The 15439-nt window shown below is 44.4% G+C and overlaps 1 protein-coding gene across 1 annotated transcript in view; it reads right to left on the reverse strand.

Annotated features, from left to right (window-relative positions):
* The window catches only part of Csmd2 (CUB and Sushi multiple domains 2), a 539902-nt gene that overhangs the window by 14298 nt on the left and 510165 nt on the right, over window positions 1-15439 (reverse strand). Inside the window, exons 56-60 of the mRNA XM_027937327.2 lie at window positions 7856-8029; window positions 6690-6872; window positions 3590-3766; window positions 2200-2379; window positions 1624-1797 (exon numbers count right to left, since the gene is read on the reverse strand). Coding sequence (XP_027793128.2) covers window positions 1624-1797; window positions 2200-2379; window positions 3590-3766; window positions 6690-6872; window positions 7856-8029 — 888 coding nt within the window. The remainder of the gene's footprint in view (window positions 1-1623; window positions 1798-2199; window positions 2380-3589; window positions 3767-6689; window positions 6873-7855; window positions 8030-15439) is intronic.

Here is a 15439-nt window from a genome sequence, read left to right on the forward strand (position 1 = left end):
CGCTCAGCCTGTCTAACAAGCAATGGGATACAATTAAAGGGATGAGATATCTTTTTAAACTCCACGGGCTTGTAGATATTTTAAAATATTGGCAACTCCATTGTTGATGAGGGTGCGAGTCTCAGCACCACATAAAAATAAAAAATAAAGATATTGTGTCCACCTAAAACTAAAAAAAGTTTTAAAAAAGAACCATTGCTGAAATTGCAGGTGGAATGTAAATGAAGACGCTCTTTCCAGAAGGCAGTTCAGGGCAACACGTGTCAGGAAGTACAGGGGCCTGCCCACTGGCCCAGCAATCGCACTCCCAAGACTCTTCTATGAGAGTGAAGAAAAGTTATTTGCAGGGATATTTACTACAGAACTACTTCTAACATGATTAAATTGGAGACAATCTAAATTCATCACCAATGGGAGGAGATTAAGCAAACTGTGGTGTGGTGTAGGAAATTCTTTAAAGCCATTAAAAATGATGATGCATAGATCTGCATATACTAATAGAGAGAGGTGTTGAGGGAAAGGTCCTTATGGCCCATCAGTGAATACAAGTCATGAAATAACATGTACAGCATGATCCAACACCGCTTATAGAGACTTGTGTGTGTATCACTATATATGAAAAATACATGTGATCCATGTGGAGGCAGAATCCAAGCCTGACTATGGTTTATCTTTGAGAAATATTATTTTCTAATATAGTACAATTTTCTTTTACAATGGCCTTAATTCATTATTTGCTTTGTGAGTGTGTGTGTGTGTGTGTGTGCGTGCGCTGGGGATTGAGCCCAGGGCCTCACTCATGCCAAGTATGCACTCTGACACTCAGCTATACTGCCACCCCCCACCCCCGCAGTCCCCATCATACATTGTTAAAAAGAAATATTGGCAACTCTATTTTTCTCAATAGGAAAAGCAAGGTTGCTGAGTCCACACTCAGTGCTGAGACTCAATGAACTTTCAATGTCCCCTGGTGGTTGTGTGAAGTTCAGAGGTGTTAACCATGAACCAACTGCCTATGTCCACTTTTGGGCTGCTGGCCCTAATCCCTGCTGAAATTCCCAACTGAAACAAATCTTAGAGGTATCTAAACAGTGTCATGAGCATGTAATTTGCAGAATTACAAAAATGTCGATTAGAAAGGAAAAATAGGTTTGTTTATCCAAAGCATGGGCAAGAAGAAAAGCTTCCAGAGCCCATTCATGGGGTTGTCAAAAAAAGAGACCCACAGTTTACTTCTCTGGGGACCCTGGTCAGGAACCAGTCCTGGAATGGGCTTGGAGCTCATCAGGACAAAGCTGGGCCAGGTGGATAAAAGGTAGCATCTCACCAGAAAATCAGGGACCTTCAGTAGTCTTTTCCACGCAAGGGATTTTCCACAAAGATGGGCATGTTCCTAGCACTGGCTGTCCCCAAATCTTTGAGTACTGCCCCCTTCAAGTGAAGAAATGCCTTCCTCATCTGATTTAATTCCTTTCCACTGTGACTCCAGACAGTAGCGACAAACTCTTCCCTGGTCTGGGGCAAGGAGCTGCTTACTCTAGGCTTTCCCCCAGTGAAGCTCTGTGGAGGGAAGGGAAGGAGCCATCAGACAGGATGCACCCCAGGTCCCTGTGAGCCACTTACGGAAGCACTGAGGCAGCTCTCCGGTCCAGGATCCGTTTCCTTCACAGGTGAGCACTGCTGGCAAGGAGAGCTGGTACCCTTCCAGGCAGGCGTAAGTCACACTGGAGCCCCACATGAAGTCAGATCCCACCACTTTCCCGTTGGGGATGAGCTGAGGCGGCTTGCACATGATAGCTGAGGGGGACACCAGAGCAGGCGGAGTTCTGGTGCCATCCTGGGGAAATCAGTCCCCTGCCCACCATTATGTATTCTACTGAGTCCCCTGCACCAGCTGGGAGTCTGGGCCAAGCAGAAAGAATCAGAAAGGACCCCTCCTACTGCAGGAGCTCTGATCTTGCATCTGAAATGTGACCACCCTGTCTTGCCTCTGCATAACCTTCCCATGATGTTCAAATCCAAGCCTTACCTTGGTATCTTCCATCTCCCATCTGACAATATTCATACAGGACCAGTCCTCACCTTGGACACTTTCCCCAGAGGATGGTAGGGCTCTCCCTCCCTTCTAGATACTCCAGGCCCACGTCTCACTTGTGTATCCTTTGGCCCTCTGTCCACATCTTCAGCCCTCAGACACACCTTTGCAGACTGGCTTGGTACCATTCCATGTTCGGTCCTTGGTGCAGCTCAGCACAGACACCCTGTGTGACTCCATCATGTAGCCAGGGATACACTGGTATGTCACAGTTTTGTTGTACCTGAAGTCATTGCCCAGCCGGAGGCCATTGGCTGGAATCCCAGGGTCACCACAGTTTATGACTAGGGTAAGAGAGAGACAGTGTGGTTGACTCCTAGCCTGGACCCCACTTCTAAGCATTCCAACGCCATGCCTACCACTCCCTGCATGAGTCCAAAGAGGAAAAGTGTCAGATCAGTGACGTCCTGTGCCCTCCCAGCCTCCCAGCCTGGCAATGCCCATTATAAAGTCCACTGAGTCAAATCTCCCTGACTGGCCTCCCCACATCCCTGCTATCCCTGCCCACACCATCTTTACATACCCCAGAAACTTGGGCCTTAAAGATCACCCCTCTTATTTACAACCATCCTGCCAAGAGGAAGAGAGCTCTCACCTAAATGGGGCTAGGGCCCAGGGAGAGGGGATTTCTAAGTTGAAGAGCCTGATCTTTTTGTGGACCACATAAGACAGTTTGCCCACCAAGTGCCTCTTATCATCTGCTGTTGTGCCTAGGAGGCCTCTGTAGGCCAAATGGCCTAGAAGCAATGGTCACATCTCTGCTGTGGTATCAAGCAAGGGTGGATCTGATAAGCTGCTGGTCTCAGAGCTTGACACAGACTTCAGATGGGCTTGAAATCAGACTGGACTTAGGAAGGGAGAATGTTTTCAGATTCTCTCTCCCATCTGGGCTCCACTGTGTCTGACTTTCCGGGTAAAAGGGTCTGGGTGACCCCTGAGAGGAGCGAGGAAGGGAAGCCAATGCTCAGGAGCCAAGCCACATCGGGGATGGGCCCAAGGAGAAGGAAGGAATAAAGTTGGTGGATGGTGGCAGCTTTAAAGCGGAAAGGGAATCGGGCTGAGCCTGAGGGTTTTGAAGTCTCTGTCTCTCCTTCCCTTCCAGGGGTGAGATGATCAGATGGAAAGCAGCAGGTGGCCATCTCCATCCAAAGGTCCTTAGGTAGCGTGGGATTTCTTTCCTTTTACTTTTCTACACAAACTAGATAGAAATGTATATATTCTCACCCCTCTGAGCCTCAGTCATCCCATATCAGAAATGGGACTACTAGAAGCGACTTCATGGGGTTGTGGAGAAAATCAAATGACATATACATATCAAACAAAGCCCATGGCTCCTGGCTGCCACACACGCATGCTCAATAAGCAGAAGCTATTTGTATGTGTCTTACTCTAGCTCAATCCCACCCCTCCAAGTAGTTTTTCCAGTCTCCCACGGATCCGCTTCTTCAGCAAGGAAGGGCCAATTGCATGGGCCACCGCTTGCCTGGCTCTCACCTGTGCACTCAGGGTCACTGCCTGTCCAGGTGCCATTGACAGAGCAGTGCCGGCTGAGCAGGCCCGTGGCATAGTAGCCTTCCCGACACTCGTAGACAATGGAGCTGGAGAACACCAGGCCGTCACTGAACATGACTCGGGCGTTGCTCGGAGTCCCAGGGTTCCCACAAGAGATCACTAGGAAGCCAAAACAGCACATTATTCACCAGACAATGGTGGTGCCACCTAGGGGACTGAGGACTGCCTGGCACAGAAATCCCATGCTACCTAAGGACCCCTGGATGGAGATGCCCCACCTGCAGTTTTCCCATCTGATCATCTCACCTCTGGAAGGGAAGCGAAGGAGGGACAGATATGTTTGTTTGTTTTTTTATTTCTAAAAATTTTGTATTTTTTTAAAAAGGAAAAAGACTATATATTTTATGATTGTACTTAAAATTTTACAGTATTCCTTAATATTACCAAATATTCTATCAGTGCTTAACAACTTTTCTCATTTATTTCTCTCTCTCCTTCTCTCCCTCTTTTTTAAAAAAATTTATTTTAGTTGTAGTTGGTACAATATCTTTATTTATTTATTTATTTTTATGTGGTGCTGAGGATTGAACCCAGTACCTCACACGTGCAAGGCAAGTGCTCTACTACTGAGCTACAGTCCCAGCCCCTCCCTCTTTTTTTTTTTTTTTTTTTTAACAATTGTTTTGTTTGAATCAGGATCCAGATAAGGCATCCATGGGCATTTGGTTGGCACATCTCTAAGAATTTGAACCCAGAGCCTAGGGTTCCCCCCTCCTATAATGGATTTGTTATAGAAACCAGGGGATCTTGTCTGCAGAACTGTGCACTTTCTGGACTTTGCTAACTGCATTGGTGAGGTGTCCTTTAAGATGTTCCTGTCCCCTGTAGCTCCCTGACATTGCGTTCTACATTTTGGCAAAGGTCCTTCGTTGGCTTTCTCTTTCCTGATGCACTAGATTGGAAGGCGCAGAATTGTGTAGTTGCTTTCTTCTTCATGATGCTGAAGCTAATCAAGGGTTGCAGGTTTGCTCGTCTAATCTGGTTTTACTCCCCTTAATTTTTCACTTAATGGTTTTTAGCAGCAATTGCTGATCACTGACCAGATTCATTATTTCTTAAGGGTTAGAAAATGGTGATATTCTAATTCTGCATGAGAGTTCTTTAATAAAGAAATTTCACATCATCAAATATTTGCTTACCCTGAAATATGGTTTTTCAGGGTAGGGGAAGATCAGATAATGCTTGATTCTTTTTATCAGACATCAGAATAATGAGTTTTCAAGAGAGGACACAGGAGCTGTAGATGTTCTCTCTCTCTCCTCACCCCTTCCCTCTCTCTAAAACATTCACTGTCAGGTCCAAACTCTTAATTGCCCAGTTTTTGACCCTGAACACTCCTGACCTGGTAACTGACTCTGCTTAGAATCTGAATGCATTAAACGGGACATAGGACATAGGTCATGGGGATGTTGAAGAATCCCTCTTTTGCCTCGCCTACAGAATTCTACAGAAACTAACTTTTGCAAATAGCATATCAGGTAAGGAAGGATTTTGGGGTGGATGAGTGGGAGGGGCCCTGAATCCATGTTTCCTTTCCTGGGCAGGTGTCCCCAGGTCTTACGCCAGGATGCCCCTCGCAGGACTGCTCCATGGCCTTTCCCAGTAGCCTGCTCTGTGCCTGCTGCCTCTCCACTCTTCCTCTGGGACTAGTTCTTTCCTGAGGTTTTTGGTCCTCTGGGGACTGACAAGCCTACTTTTCTCTGTCTCCTACTCCACTCAGAAATCTCCTTCCTTGCCCATTAGATGCCAAGGCCCTTCATAACTACTGCCCACATACACCCAGCCTCCTTTGCTTTGCCCCTTTCTGCCAATGTCTCAGCCCCTGGGTCAAACCCCAACCTCCAACGCAACACACCATCTACCCTGCCTTCACCTAAGTGGCAAAACACAGTTGGGCAAACAGCCTGGAGCTGACTGCTCTCACTTTGAATTACTGACCCTAAGTAAGGCCTCGGCGCTGTGGCAATGACTTCCCTTCCCGTCCCCACACTACCTTACTAGATGGTCATTTCATACCACTCCTCTCTCCTCAACCTCACTCTGGCTGTTCAACTCACCTTCTGCCTACAAGAGTCCTATGCAGGCTGTTTGGGTACTAGCCATAAAAGGGGAGAGAGAGAACTTTTAGAATTGATTCCCCATCCCCTAGAAATTTAGGAGTGTGTGGAAAAATATAATTTCTCCCAATGGTGTGACCTTCCAAGACATCATTGAGGGACCACATGACTTTTAAAGGGTTTTAAAATTTTTTCTTTGTATTTCTTTTGGCATTTTGCCTGTTTGTTTAACATAGTCTCTTCCCTTGGACTTCAAGTTCTGAGAGAGCGGGCTGTGTCGCAGTCAGTTCAGCTGCTGTGATAATACGACAGACTGGTGGGGCTCATAAACAGCAGAAATTACTTTCACAGTAATTTGGAGGCTTCTCTAAGATAGAGGGGCTGGCAGATTCAGTGTCTGGGGACAGCCTACTATCTGGCTTCGGGATGGTATATTCTTGCTTTGTCCTGATGTGGCAGAAGGGGAAGGGAGTTCTCTGAGGTCCTTTTTATAAGGGCTCTTCTCCCATTCATGGGGGCTCTGGCTTCATGACATAATTACCTCCCCAATCCCCACCTCCTAATACCATCCCCATGGTGATCAGTTCTCACCATGAATTTTGGCACAGGTGGGAGTAGAAGGAGCAAATGTTCAGACCATAGCAGTGTGTCTGTCTTAGTCACCCCTGTGTCCCCAGCAGGAACCACAGCATTTGCACATAATTGTTGAGTGAAACTATATGAGGACCGAATGGGTGAGTCTTTCGTGGCTTCCTCCTGCACCGTGTAGGGGAGGGTGTTTGTGTTTGGATCACTAATGAGACGAACCGAGCTCTCTGTTGATGCCCACTCCCTGTTTGCCAGGCCCAGGGCTGGAGCGGGGCCACGGGTTTCCCTATGAGGGCGGGTGCTGGACCGGGAGTGGGAGCAGCAGGGGCGTGCTGGGGCTGGGCTAAGGGGAGAAGCAGAACGGTCACATACATTACCTCCACACTCAGGCTGCGTGCCGCTCCACGAGCCGTTGGCCTGGCAGGTTCGCTCTGACGACCCCCGGAGCACGTGGCCGGCTTCACAGCTGAAGCGCATCAGACTGCCTGGAGCAAAGCTGTCCCCCAGACGGATGCCATGGGCCGGGATCCCAGGGTCCCCACACACTCCGGTGCTGGTGCCTGTGGAACAGAACCAAGCAGACGCTGCAGGTTTTGCATGGAATGAAAGGGAGTGGAGGATGAAAGGGAGAGTGGGATGGAGATGGGGCTGTTGCTAAGCGAAGCAGCGGGCCACCTGGGATGAGGGAGGTGACAGCTGAATGTGCCTGAGTTCTTTGGTCCATGTTGGGCTGGAATTCCAGTGGCTCCTTTTCCCTCTTCCTCACCAACACCTGTTGCTTCTGTGCCCTTCTCCATTTTCTAGGCCATGGTCTTGATTTAGATGTTCAAAATTTTTCAGCTTGAACTACTGCAGGAGCCTCCCAACTAAGTTCCTCTTAAACTCTTTCTCTAACCCAACTTCCACTTTATCCTCCAGTCTTGAAAACTGAGCAACCACTAATCATCTGACCTTGTATCTTTCCTGCAGAAACCTGTACTGGCTCAGTGCTGACAGGACAAAGCCCAGATTTCTTGGCATGACTTTGTCTTCTCAATAGCTCAGCTTGAACCTGGGCTTTTGTGTATCTTCTCTGACTTCTTAAGAAAGTTTTATTTTATTTTTAATTGACAAGTAATCATTATGCATATTTACAGGGTAAAATGTGATGTTTCCTTACACATATTGTATATTTCAAAATGGCTGAAAGAGGGTTTTAAAAGTTCTTAACATTAAGAAATGATAACTATCAGGAAGTCTTGGACTACTTTCAGAAGCTCATGAAGTCAAGTGTCTGGATAGGAGTGTGAATTCACAAAGTTGTGTGCTTCCTAATTTTGCAATCTCTTGACTGTATGGGCATGGCCAGAACTGACCAAGGTGGTGAACTGCACTCAGACCATCCAGGGCTGAAGTCCAGTTAGGACCTCTTCTCGCTGCCCTCTCCACCTGTCAGGGGAGGAGCAGGGTTCTCACCCATCAGGCATGCTCACGCGGTGGGAGCTAGTCCACCTTCCAACAGCCTGTGTTCCCTAGGACCCCTTCCCAGTGCCAAGCTCCTTACCTGAGCAGTGGGGGAGGGAGCCGGTCCAGTGTCCATCCAGCCCGCACATGCGCGTGGCGTTTCCCACCAGAGTCCGCTTGCCGGTGCAGCTGTAGCGCACGACTGCCCCCACGATATAGCTGTCTCCGGACATTTGGGAATGAGGCGGGGAGCCTGGATGGCCACAGGACACCACTGTGGGGAAGAGCAAACAGCTCAGCAGCTTCTTGTGTGGGGGGCAGGGAAAAGAAGAAACCCTTGGTGTCGATGGGAGCAAGCTTCCTGCAGGCACACCCACTGGACACCCGCAGACAAAGGCTCCAACCTGCCTGCAGTGCCCAGGTCTGCACGGGGAAGAATAAACCCTTGAGCCCACCTCTCCCTGTTTCCCCACAGCCACAGCACATATCCAGGGGGTCTCTGGGAAGAGAGATGATTCACAAGGGAACATAAGATAAAGAGATCCACCATTTTGGGACCGTCTTGCTGACCATGGTTCCAGATTGAGGGCCAGTGACAGCCCTTTTCCAACCGCATCTGACAGTTGTCTCATCAATGGTCACTGAATTGTTCCTTTTACCCGAAAGTTCACTTTCTGGAAACACCAAGGTCTCACTGTGAAGGTGGTGGTAAAAGTGGGACACCAGAACTGAGGTGCACAAGCCAGGGCAGGGCCACACTACCACTGTGGTTGGGCTTGGCCTTCCCTCTGTCCTTGTCACAGGCTGTTCCTTTCATTCACTCAACACATCTATTGAGCATCTGTTATGAGCTAGGCGCTATTCTCTGTGTTTTGGGAGAACAAAGTCCACGCATACATGGATCTTATAGTCTAGTGGGAAGAGGCGCTAAAAGTAAGAAAATGAAGAGGTAATTTATTATTATGAAGAAAAGTAAAGTTGCCAAAGGAAAAAGGTGTTCAGGGTGAGGCACAGGTACTCTTTTTTGAGTGGGGTCACCTGAATGATGTGAAGGACCAGCCATGTAAGCTGAGGGGGAAGAGTGTTACAAAAGAAGGGACATGGGGTGTAAAGGCCCAGAGGACAGAGGAGCTTGGTGTGCTGGGGAACAGCAAGAAAGCCAGAGATGCTGCAATAGAACAGGTGAGGAAAGAATGTAAGATGACACGGGAGGAGGGGGTCCCTCCTGGGAACCAGATCATGGCACAGAATTTAGGTTTTATTTTAAGCATGATAGGAAACTATGGAAAGATATGATCCAGCTTACATTTTAATATGATTGATCATTCTGGCTGCTGTGTGGGGGAAAAATCCAGGGTGGGGCATGAAAGAAGGGGCTGTTGCAGTAGTTTCAGAAGAGATGATAATGACTTCAACTAAATCTTGAAACCTGGTGGGAGATCCTTGTGGCCACAACTGGTTTCCAGGAAGGGCAGAGTTCTTGACAGGGATGCTGATCAGGACAGACAATGCAGGGATAACATCTGGGTTGGACCAATGCTGTCCCTGGTGATGAAATTGTGTCAGGGCACATTGATGACATGAATAGGTCTTAGGTACCCTCACATCTCATTGTGGTCTTAAAGTGTGTCCAAAATGCTTCTAAGTGCTTGTGGTAGGTTATCTGCAAAGATTCTCACTAACAATTCCACTCATCAAGGGCTGGAGCCTGTTTCCCCTCTCTTTGGCTATAAGCTGGGTTTTTGATCTGCCTTGAATAATAGAATGTCATGAAGGGGACCTTGGACCAGTGGTAGCCTCAGTGGTCTAGCAACTTCTGCCTTCATGTCTTGGAATATTAGTCCTACCATATATGGAATCTGGTGTAGACTGCTGAATGAGAAGAAATCATGTGGAGAGAGGGACCAGGTAGAGAACAATCATAGTGTCTCAGATCACAGCAAGCTCCAGGATCCCTGATATGTGAGTGAAGTCATCTTGGATTTTCTAGGCTCTGTGGAGCCACAATAGCCAATGACGTGTGGAGTGGAGATGAATGTTTCCACTAAACCCTGCCCAAATTGTCAATCATAGCAATAAAATTATAGTGGCATTAAGCAGCTATGTTTTTGGGGTGATTTGTTACACAATAGATAACTGAACACAATAAATATGATGTTGGAGGTCTTGAGGGTGAGGAGTTGTATACTGCACAAATCAAGGCTATGGGCTGTGGTGACAGTGGGCTAACTGTATGCAGAGATGGCACCAACAATTCTTCCAACCCTGCACCTGCATGCCACTCTTCCCGCTCCAAGAAATGGAGTCTATTATTTCCCTTTCCCTTTAATCTGGGCTGGCCTTGTGCTGCTTTGATTGACTAAATGTGGTGGAATGAGGTTTGAGGAATTCTGAACTCTGTTCTTCAGAGATCTGATAACTTTTTCCTTTGTCCTGGAAAAACAACCTTGTGGAAGAAGACAATGACAGTCTGGTAGAGAGAGCAGCCACATGGAGAGATGCCACATCAAGAAGAACAGCTTCCTCCTCAGCCCACAGCCAGTCCCAAGTGCTCTGAGGGTTGATTTTGTGTGTCAACTTGACTAGGTTATGGGGTGCCTAGATGTTTGGTCAAACATTATTCTAGGTGTATCTCTTGAGCGTGTTTCTGGATAATAGTAACACTTGAATAGGCAGACTGGACAAAGCAGGTTTCCCTCCCCAATGTCATTGAGCTTCATTTAATCCTTTGAAGGCTTAAATAGAAAAAAAAAGAGTAAGAAAATTTTCTCTGCCTGGTTGTTTTCTAGCTAGGATATCATCTTTTCCTACCTTCAGACTTGGACTGGAACTTATACCATTTACTCTCCTGGGTCTCCAGCTTGCTGAGCCTCCATAATTATATGAATGAATTCCTTATGATAAATCTCTTCCTATCTATTTATCTACCTATCTATCATCTATCTATCTGTCTGCCTATCTTCTTCCTGTTTCACTGAAGAACCCAGACTAATATACCAGCTAAGCCTTACTTAAATTTATGACCTATAAAATTGTGAGAAAGCAAGAACAGGTGGTACTAAGTTTCAAGATCAGAATTGATCATTAATTCAGTGAGTTTCAAGGATTTTGCTATTTATTTCTTGAGATAACCCTATAGGGTGGGCACCATTTTTATCTCCATCTTACTGATCAAGAGAATAAGAAATGGCAAGGACATGTAAGTTACCCAAGGTCACAGACCTATTCAATGACAGAATCAGCTCTGGAAACCAGTTTGCAGGGCCACACTCTTATGCATGCTAATGGACTTCCTTCTGCAATTCTATTTTAATGCAACCAACGAATTCTCTTCTTCTGAAAGCAGTGGAGTCTCCAATTTTCATTTAAATGCTTCTATGATTATTTATTAGTGATTTCTGCACTTCCCTAAATTGTCCAATTTAAACTCTCTAATAGTTTTTCAAATATATTCTCCTTAATAGAAATACAACATATGTACAGAAAAATACAATAATCACCAGTGCACAGCTTAATGGATTGTCACAAAGTGAACACATAATTACACTCGTTAATGAACACACTCATTATACCCAGATCAAGAAGTAGAATACTGCTAGCACCTTAGAAGCCACCATGCTCTCTACCTATCTCTGCCCTTTCCACCTCCCCAGAGTAAACCACCATCTTGACTTTGTACACCATTCATTAGTTTTGCTTGCTTCTGCAAATTTTTGTGCATGGATTGAATTTTATGTAAATGGAATCATTGGATATGTATTTTGCATTTGGCTTTACCCCCTTGGCATCTTGCTTGGAGAAGCAGCTATGTGGATGCAGGAGCTCATTCATTATCATTGCGATGGAGCAGGGCTTGGCAAACTTTCTCTAGGGGCCAGATAGTAAATATTTTAACCTTGGAGGGCCACATAGGGTCTCTGTTGCTTATTTTTCTTCTTCCTTTAAAAAAAAATGCTTTATAAATGTGAAAACCATGAAAAGCCCAGAGTCATAGAAAAACAGGTCATAGGTTGGATTTTGCCCTAAAAGTTAGACACTAATAAATATTTGCTCTTGCTCAGGCTTTTAAGGTCAGAAATTTGAGGATGGTTCTGGCTCAGGATCCCTCATGAGGTGGTGCCCAGGATGCAAGTTGCCCTTGAAAAGCTTAACAAGGCAGAAGTGGCAATGTGTTCTACAACATAGCTTTGGAAGCCACTTCTACCACTTCCACCATGTTGGTCACAAGACCAACTCTGGTACAGTGTGAGAGGGTACATGAATGCATGAGTCGTGGAACTTTGGGGTCATCTTTAAGGCTGGCTGACACATCATTGCATGAATACGCCACATTTTATTTATCCATTTCATATAATCATTTAAATTGTTTTTACTTTTGGACTTTTATGAATAATACCCATAAGAACATTTTTGTTTATGTTTATTGGCATACACATGCACGTACTTTATGTTGGCTAGATCTCATGATTTCTGGATAGTACCTGGATGCTTTTCTTTCTTTTTTTTTGGAAAAAGATATTCTTATTTGGCTTTAAAATTTTCCTGACGAAGGTTTGAGGAGAGTGTTGTATTGTGGGAATATCTAATAATCTCTGAGAAAGCACATGAATTTTTATTTTATTTTTTTTGGCAATGACTTGATCTAAGCTACCCAGGTATCTGTAAAGTGAGAGGAATATATTCTATTGTTTGGTTCCCTTTCTGTAGTTTGTCATTTGAAAGGATGAAGAAGTTAATAATAATATTTGTGACAAAAGATAAAATAATGACAATACCATTTGGCTGCTGTGGACAAGAAAAAAGAAGAAAAAGATGTATGATAATGAGAGAAACAACTTATGTTTGGAGTATATTTGCATAAAAATCAAGTAGGCAGAGAACAAAGAATGTGAATAGCTGCTGCTACATTTCTCAATTGGCAAAATAAAGTTTAAAAAAAAATGTTTTTAAGCTGGGCAGGGTGGCACACACTTGTAACCCAGCCACTTGGGAGGCTTAATCTGGAGGATCACAAGTTCAAGGCTAGCCTCAGCCATTTAGTGGGACTTTGTCTCAAAAACAAAAACAAACAAACAAAAAACATAAAAAGGACCAGGGATGTAGCTCAGCAGTAGAGTACTTGCTTAGCAGGCATGAGACCCTGAATCCAATCTCTTATACTGGAAAAAAATGTTTTAAATATTCAGGCTGGTTCCAAATGAGGTCTTTTGGGTCATGTCATTGACTCTCACTGCTAACTGCAAATTAAATGAAAATGTGTACATGAAAATAGACAAGATAGGTACTTAGCAAGCCTAATAATAACAGACTTTCTTGAATTACATAGAGTACACATTTAACAGGGGATTGAAAAAAAACCCCATAACATTATAATTAAGCAAAATCCCAAAATATAAATTAGGAATTAGTGGTTGAATGGACTATGTCAAGTCCCACAGCAGAAAGAAAAGGACCCTTCACTGTTCTTGTCCCCTGAGTATGAGAGCTGCACTCTCCAGATACCGCCTTCCACTGTCTCCACCGCTCTCCAGCTCAGAAATAGACCCAGTCATGCATTTTCTTTGGTCCCTGCACATCCACACTCATTAAAGCAGTTTTCCTTCACCTGGAAGGAACAGAGGATTTTCACTGACTAGCTTGATGTGGGGTGGGGTGGGGGGATGTTAAAGTCCTCTATAGTTTGCCACAACCGTATTCACAGGTATATCTACATCTTCTAGATAGAGAGATGTGGTTAGCCCCAAAACAGTGTCATAATAATCATGAAGCATCAGTGAAAGGGTTTCACTGGGTGGGGGTGTCATCAGGGATCAAAAGAAAAAAACAGATAAGCTGGACTTTATTAAAATTAAAAAATTTCATACATCAGAGGACATTATCAAGACAGTAAAAAGACAACCCACAGAACAGGAGAAGATATTGGCAAACCATAGATCTGATAAGGATACAGTATCCAGAGCACATAAAGACCAGTTTTAACTCAGATTGACTCAGCTGTACTAACAACCCAATGAAAAATAGACAAAGGACTTGAATTGATATTTCTCTAAAGAAGGTAAACAAGTAGCCATTGTGTACTCACACAAAAAATACTCAACATCATTGGTCCTCGGGGAAATGCAAATCAAGACCATGAGAAGAGATCACTTCATACCCACTGGGATGGCTATGATGAAAAATGATGGACAATAACAAGCTCAGGTGAGGATGCAAAGAAATTGGAACCCTCACATGCAGCTTGTAGGAATGTAAATGTAAATGTTGCAGCCCCTTTGGAAAAGTTTGGTAGTTCCTCAAAAAATTAAACATAGAGGTACCATATGACTCAGCAATTTTACTTCTAGGTATTTACCCAGGAGAACTGTCAACATGTGTTCACACAAAACACTTGTACACCAATGCTCATAGTAGCTTTCTTCACAATAGCCAATGCCATAATTGCAATATTATCTCCTGATGAAGCATAAACAAAATATGGTATATCCATACAATGGAATAGTATTTGGTTATACAAAGGAATGAAATACTGATATATGCTAAGACATAATGTACTTTGAAAATTATGCTAAGTGGAATATTCCAGATACAAAAAACCACATAGATAATCATATTTTTTTGCAATGTCTATAATGGACAAATTTATAGAGACTCCAAGTAGGTTAGTGATCACACAGTGATAGGGTGGGGTGGGGGGTGGGGGTTAGAAGCTAAAGGATTTCCTTTGGGGGTGATGAAATGTTCTGGAAATAGCTAGTGGTGATGGTTACAAAACTTTGTGAATGTAAAACTTGCTGGATTTGTTTGTGTTCAAGTTGATTATACAAAACAGGGCCATTTATGTCATATCCAACTAAGATGGAGTTCAGAGGCCAAGGGGAGGACACTCAGTTTGCATAGGACCATTTGAAAAATGGTATCACCAGCCCCATATCAAACTACAAGGGCCTAACCATAACTCCAAGATGACCAGTCCTTCCTAGCAACTCCTGGCACTCCCCAGTCAGAACTCGAGAGCTCTTGCGAGACACTGACAGCACCAACGAACTTTCAGACCAACTCAAGCTGCCTCTGGATGTACCAGGGGCCATGGTCTCTGTGTGTCCCAAACTGCCATTCTACTTCTTGCCTATTATTCCCAGCTAAATCCTTGGCTGTGAGATTCATCTCTGTATTTTAATTTCAAGTTGACATCATCTTTAAAAGAGTGAATTATATTTCATTGAAGGAAAAAATGCAAATGGATCAAATCCTCCAACTGAAGGAAAAGATTGTCCGATAGGTTTAAAAGGTAATGATAAAATGTTTTCTTCTTTTGCAGAAAGAATGGTTAAAAGAAAAAGGACAAAAATATATCATATACTTACTAAGCAAAGGAGGAGGGTTATAAATTTGATATTTATCAGTATTAACATCGGATAAAAGAAGCCTTGGGGGCAGAATGTGATGTAGGTAAGGTCATTTTATCATGATAAAAGCTTTATTTTTACTAGAAGATAAAAGCTTTATTTTTACCAAGGACTTTAAATCTCTGCTGGATCACTGTACACGGGTGGATGTACATTCAAAACCAACAACTTGTTGGTCAAGTTCAACAGCCAGGTCAGGGTCCTCAAATAGGAGGACTATGTACAGAGGGTCGCTGTATCAGGCTCCTATCATCCCTAGAGGCAGGATTTTAAGAAGA

Source organism: Marmota flaviventris, chromosome 10, assembly GCF_047511675.1.
Source record: "Marmota flaviventris isolate mMarFla1 chromosome 10, mMarFla1.hap1, whole genome shotgun sequence".
Taxonomy (NCBI): Eukaryota; Metazoa; Chordata; class Mammalia; order Rodentia; family Sciuridae; genus Marmota; species Marmota flaviventris.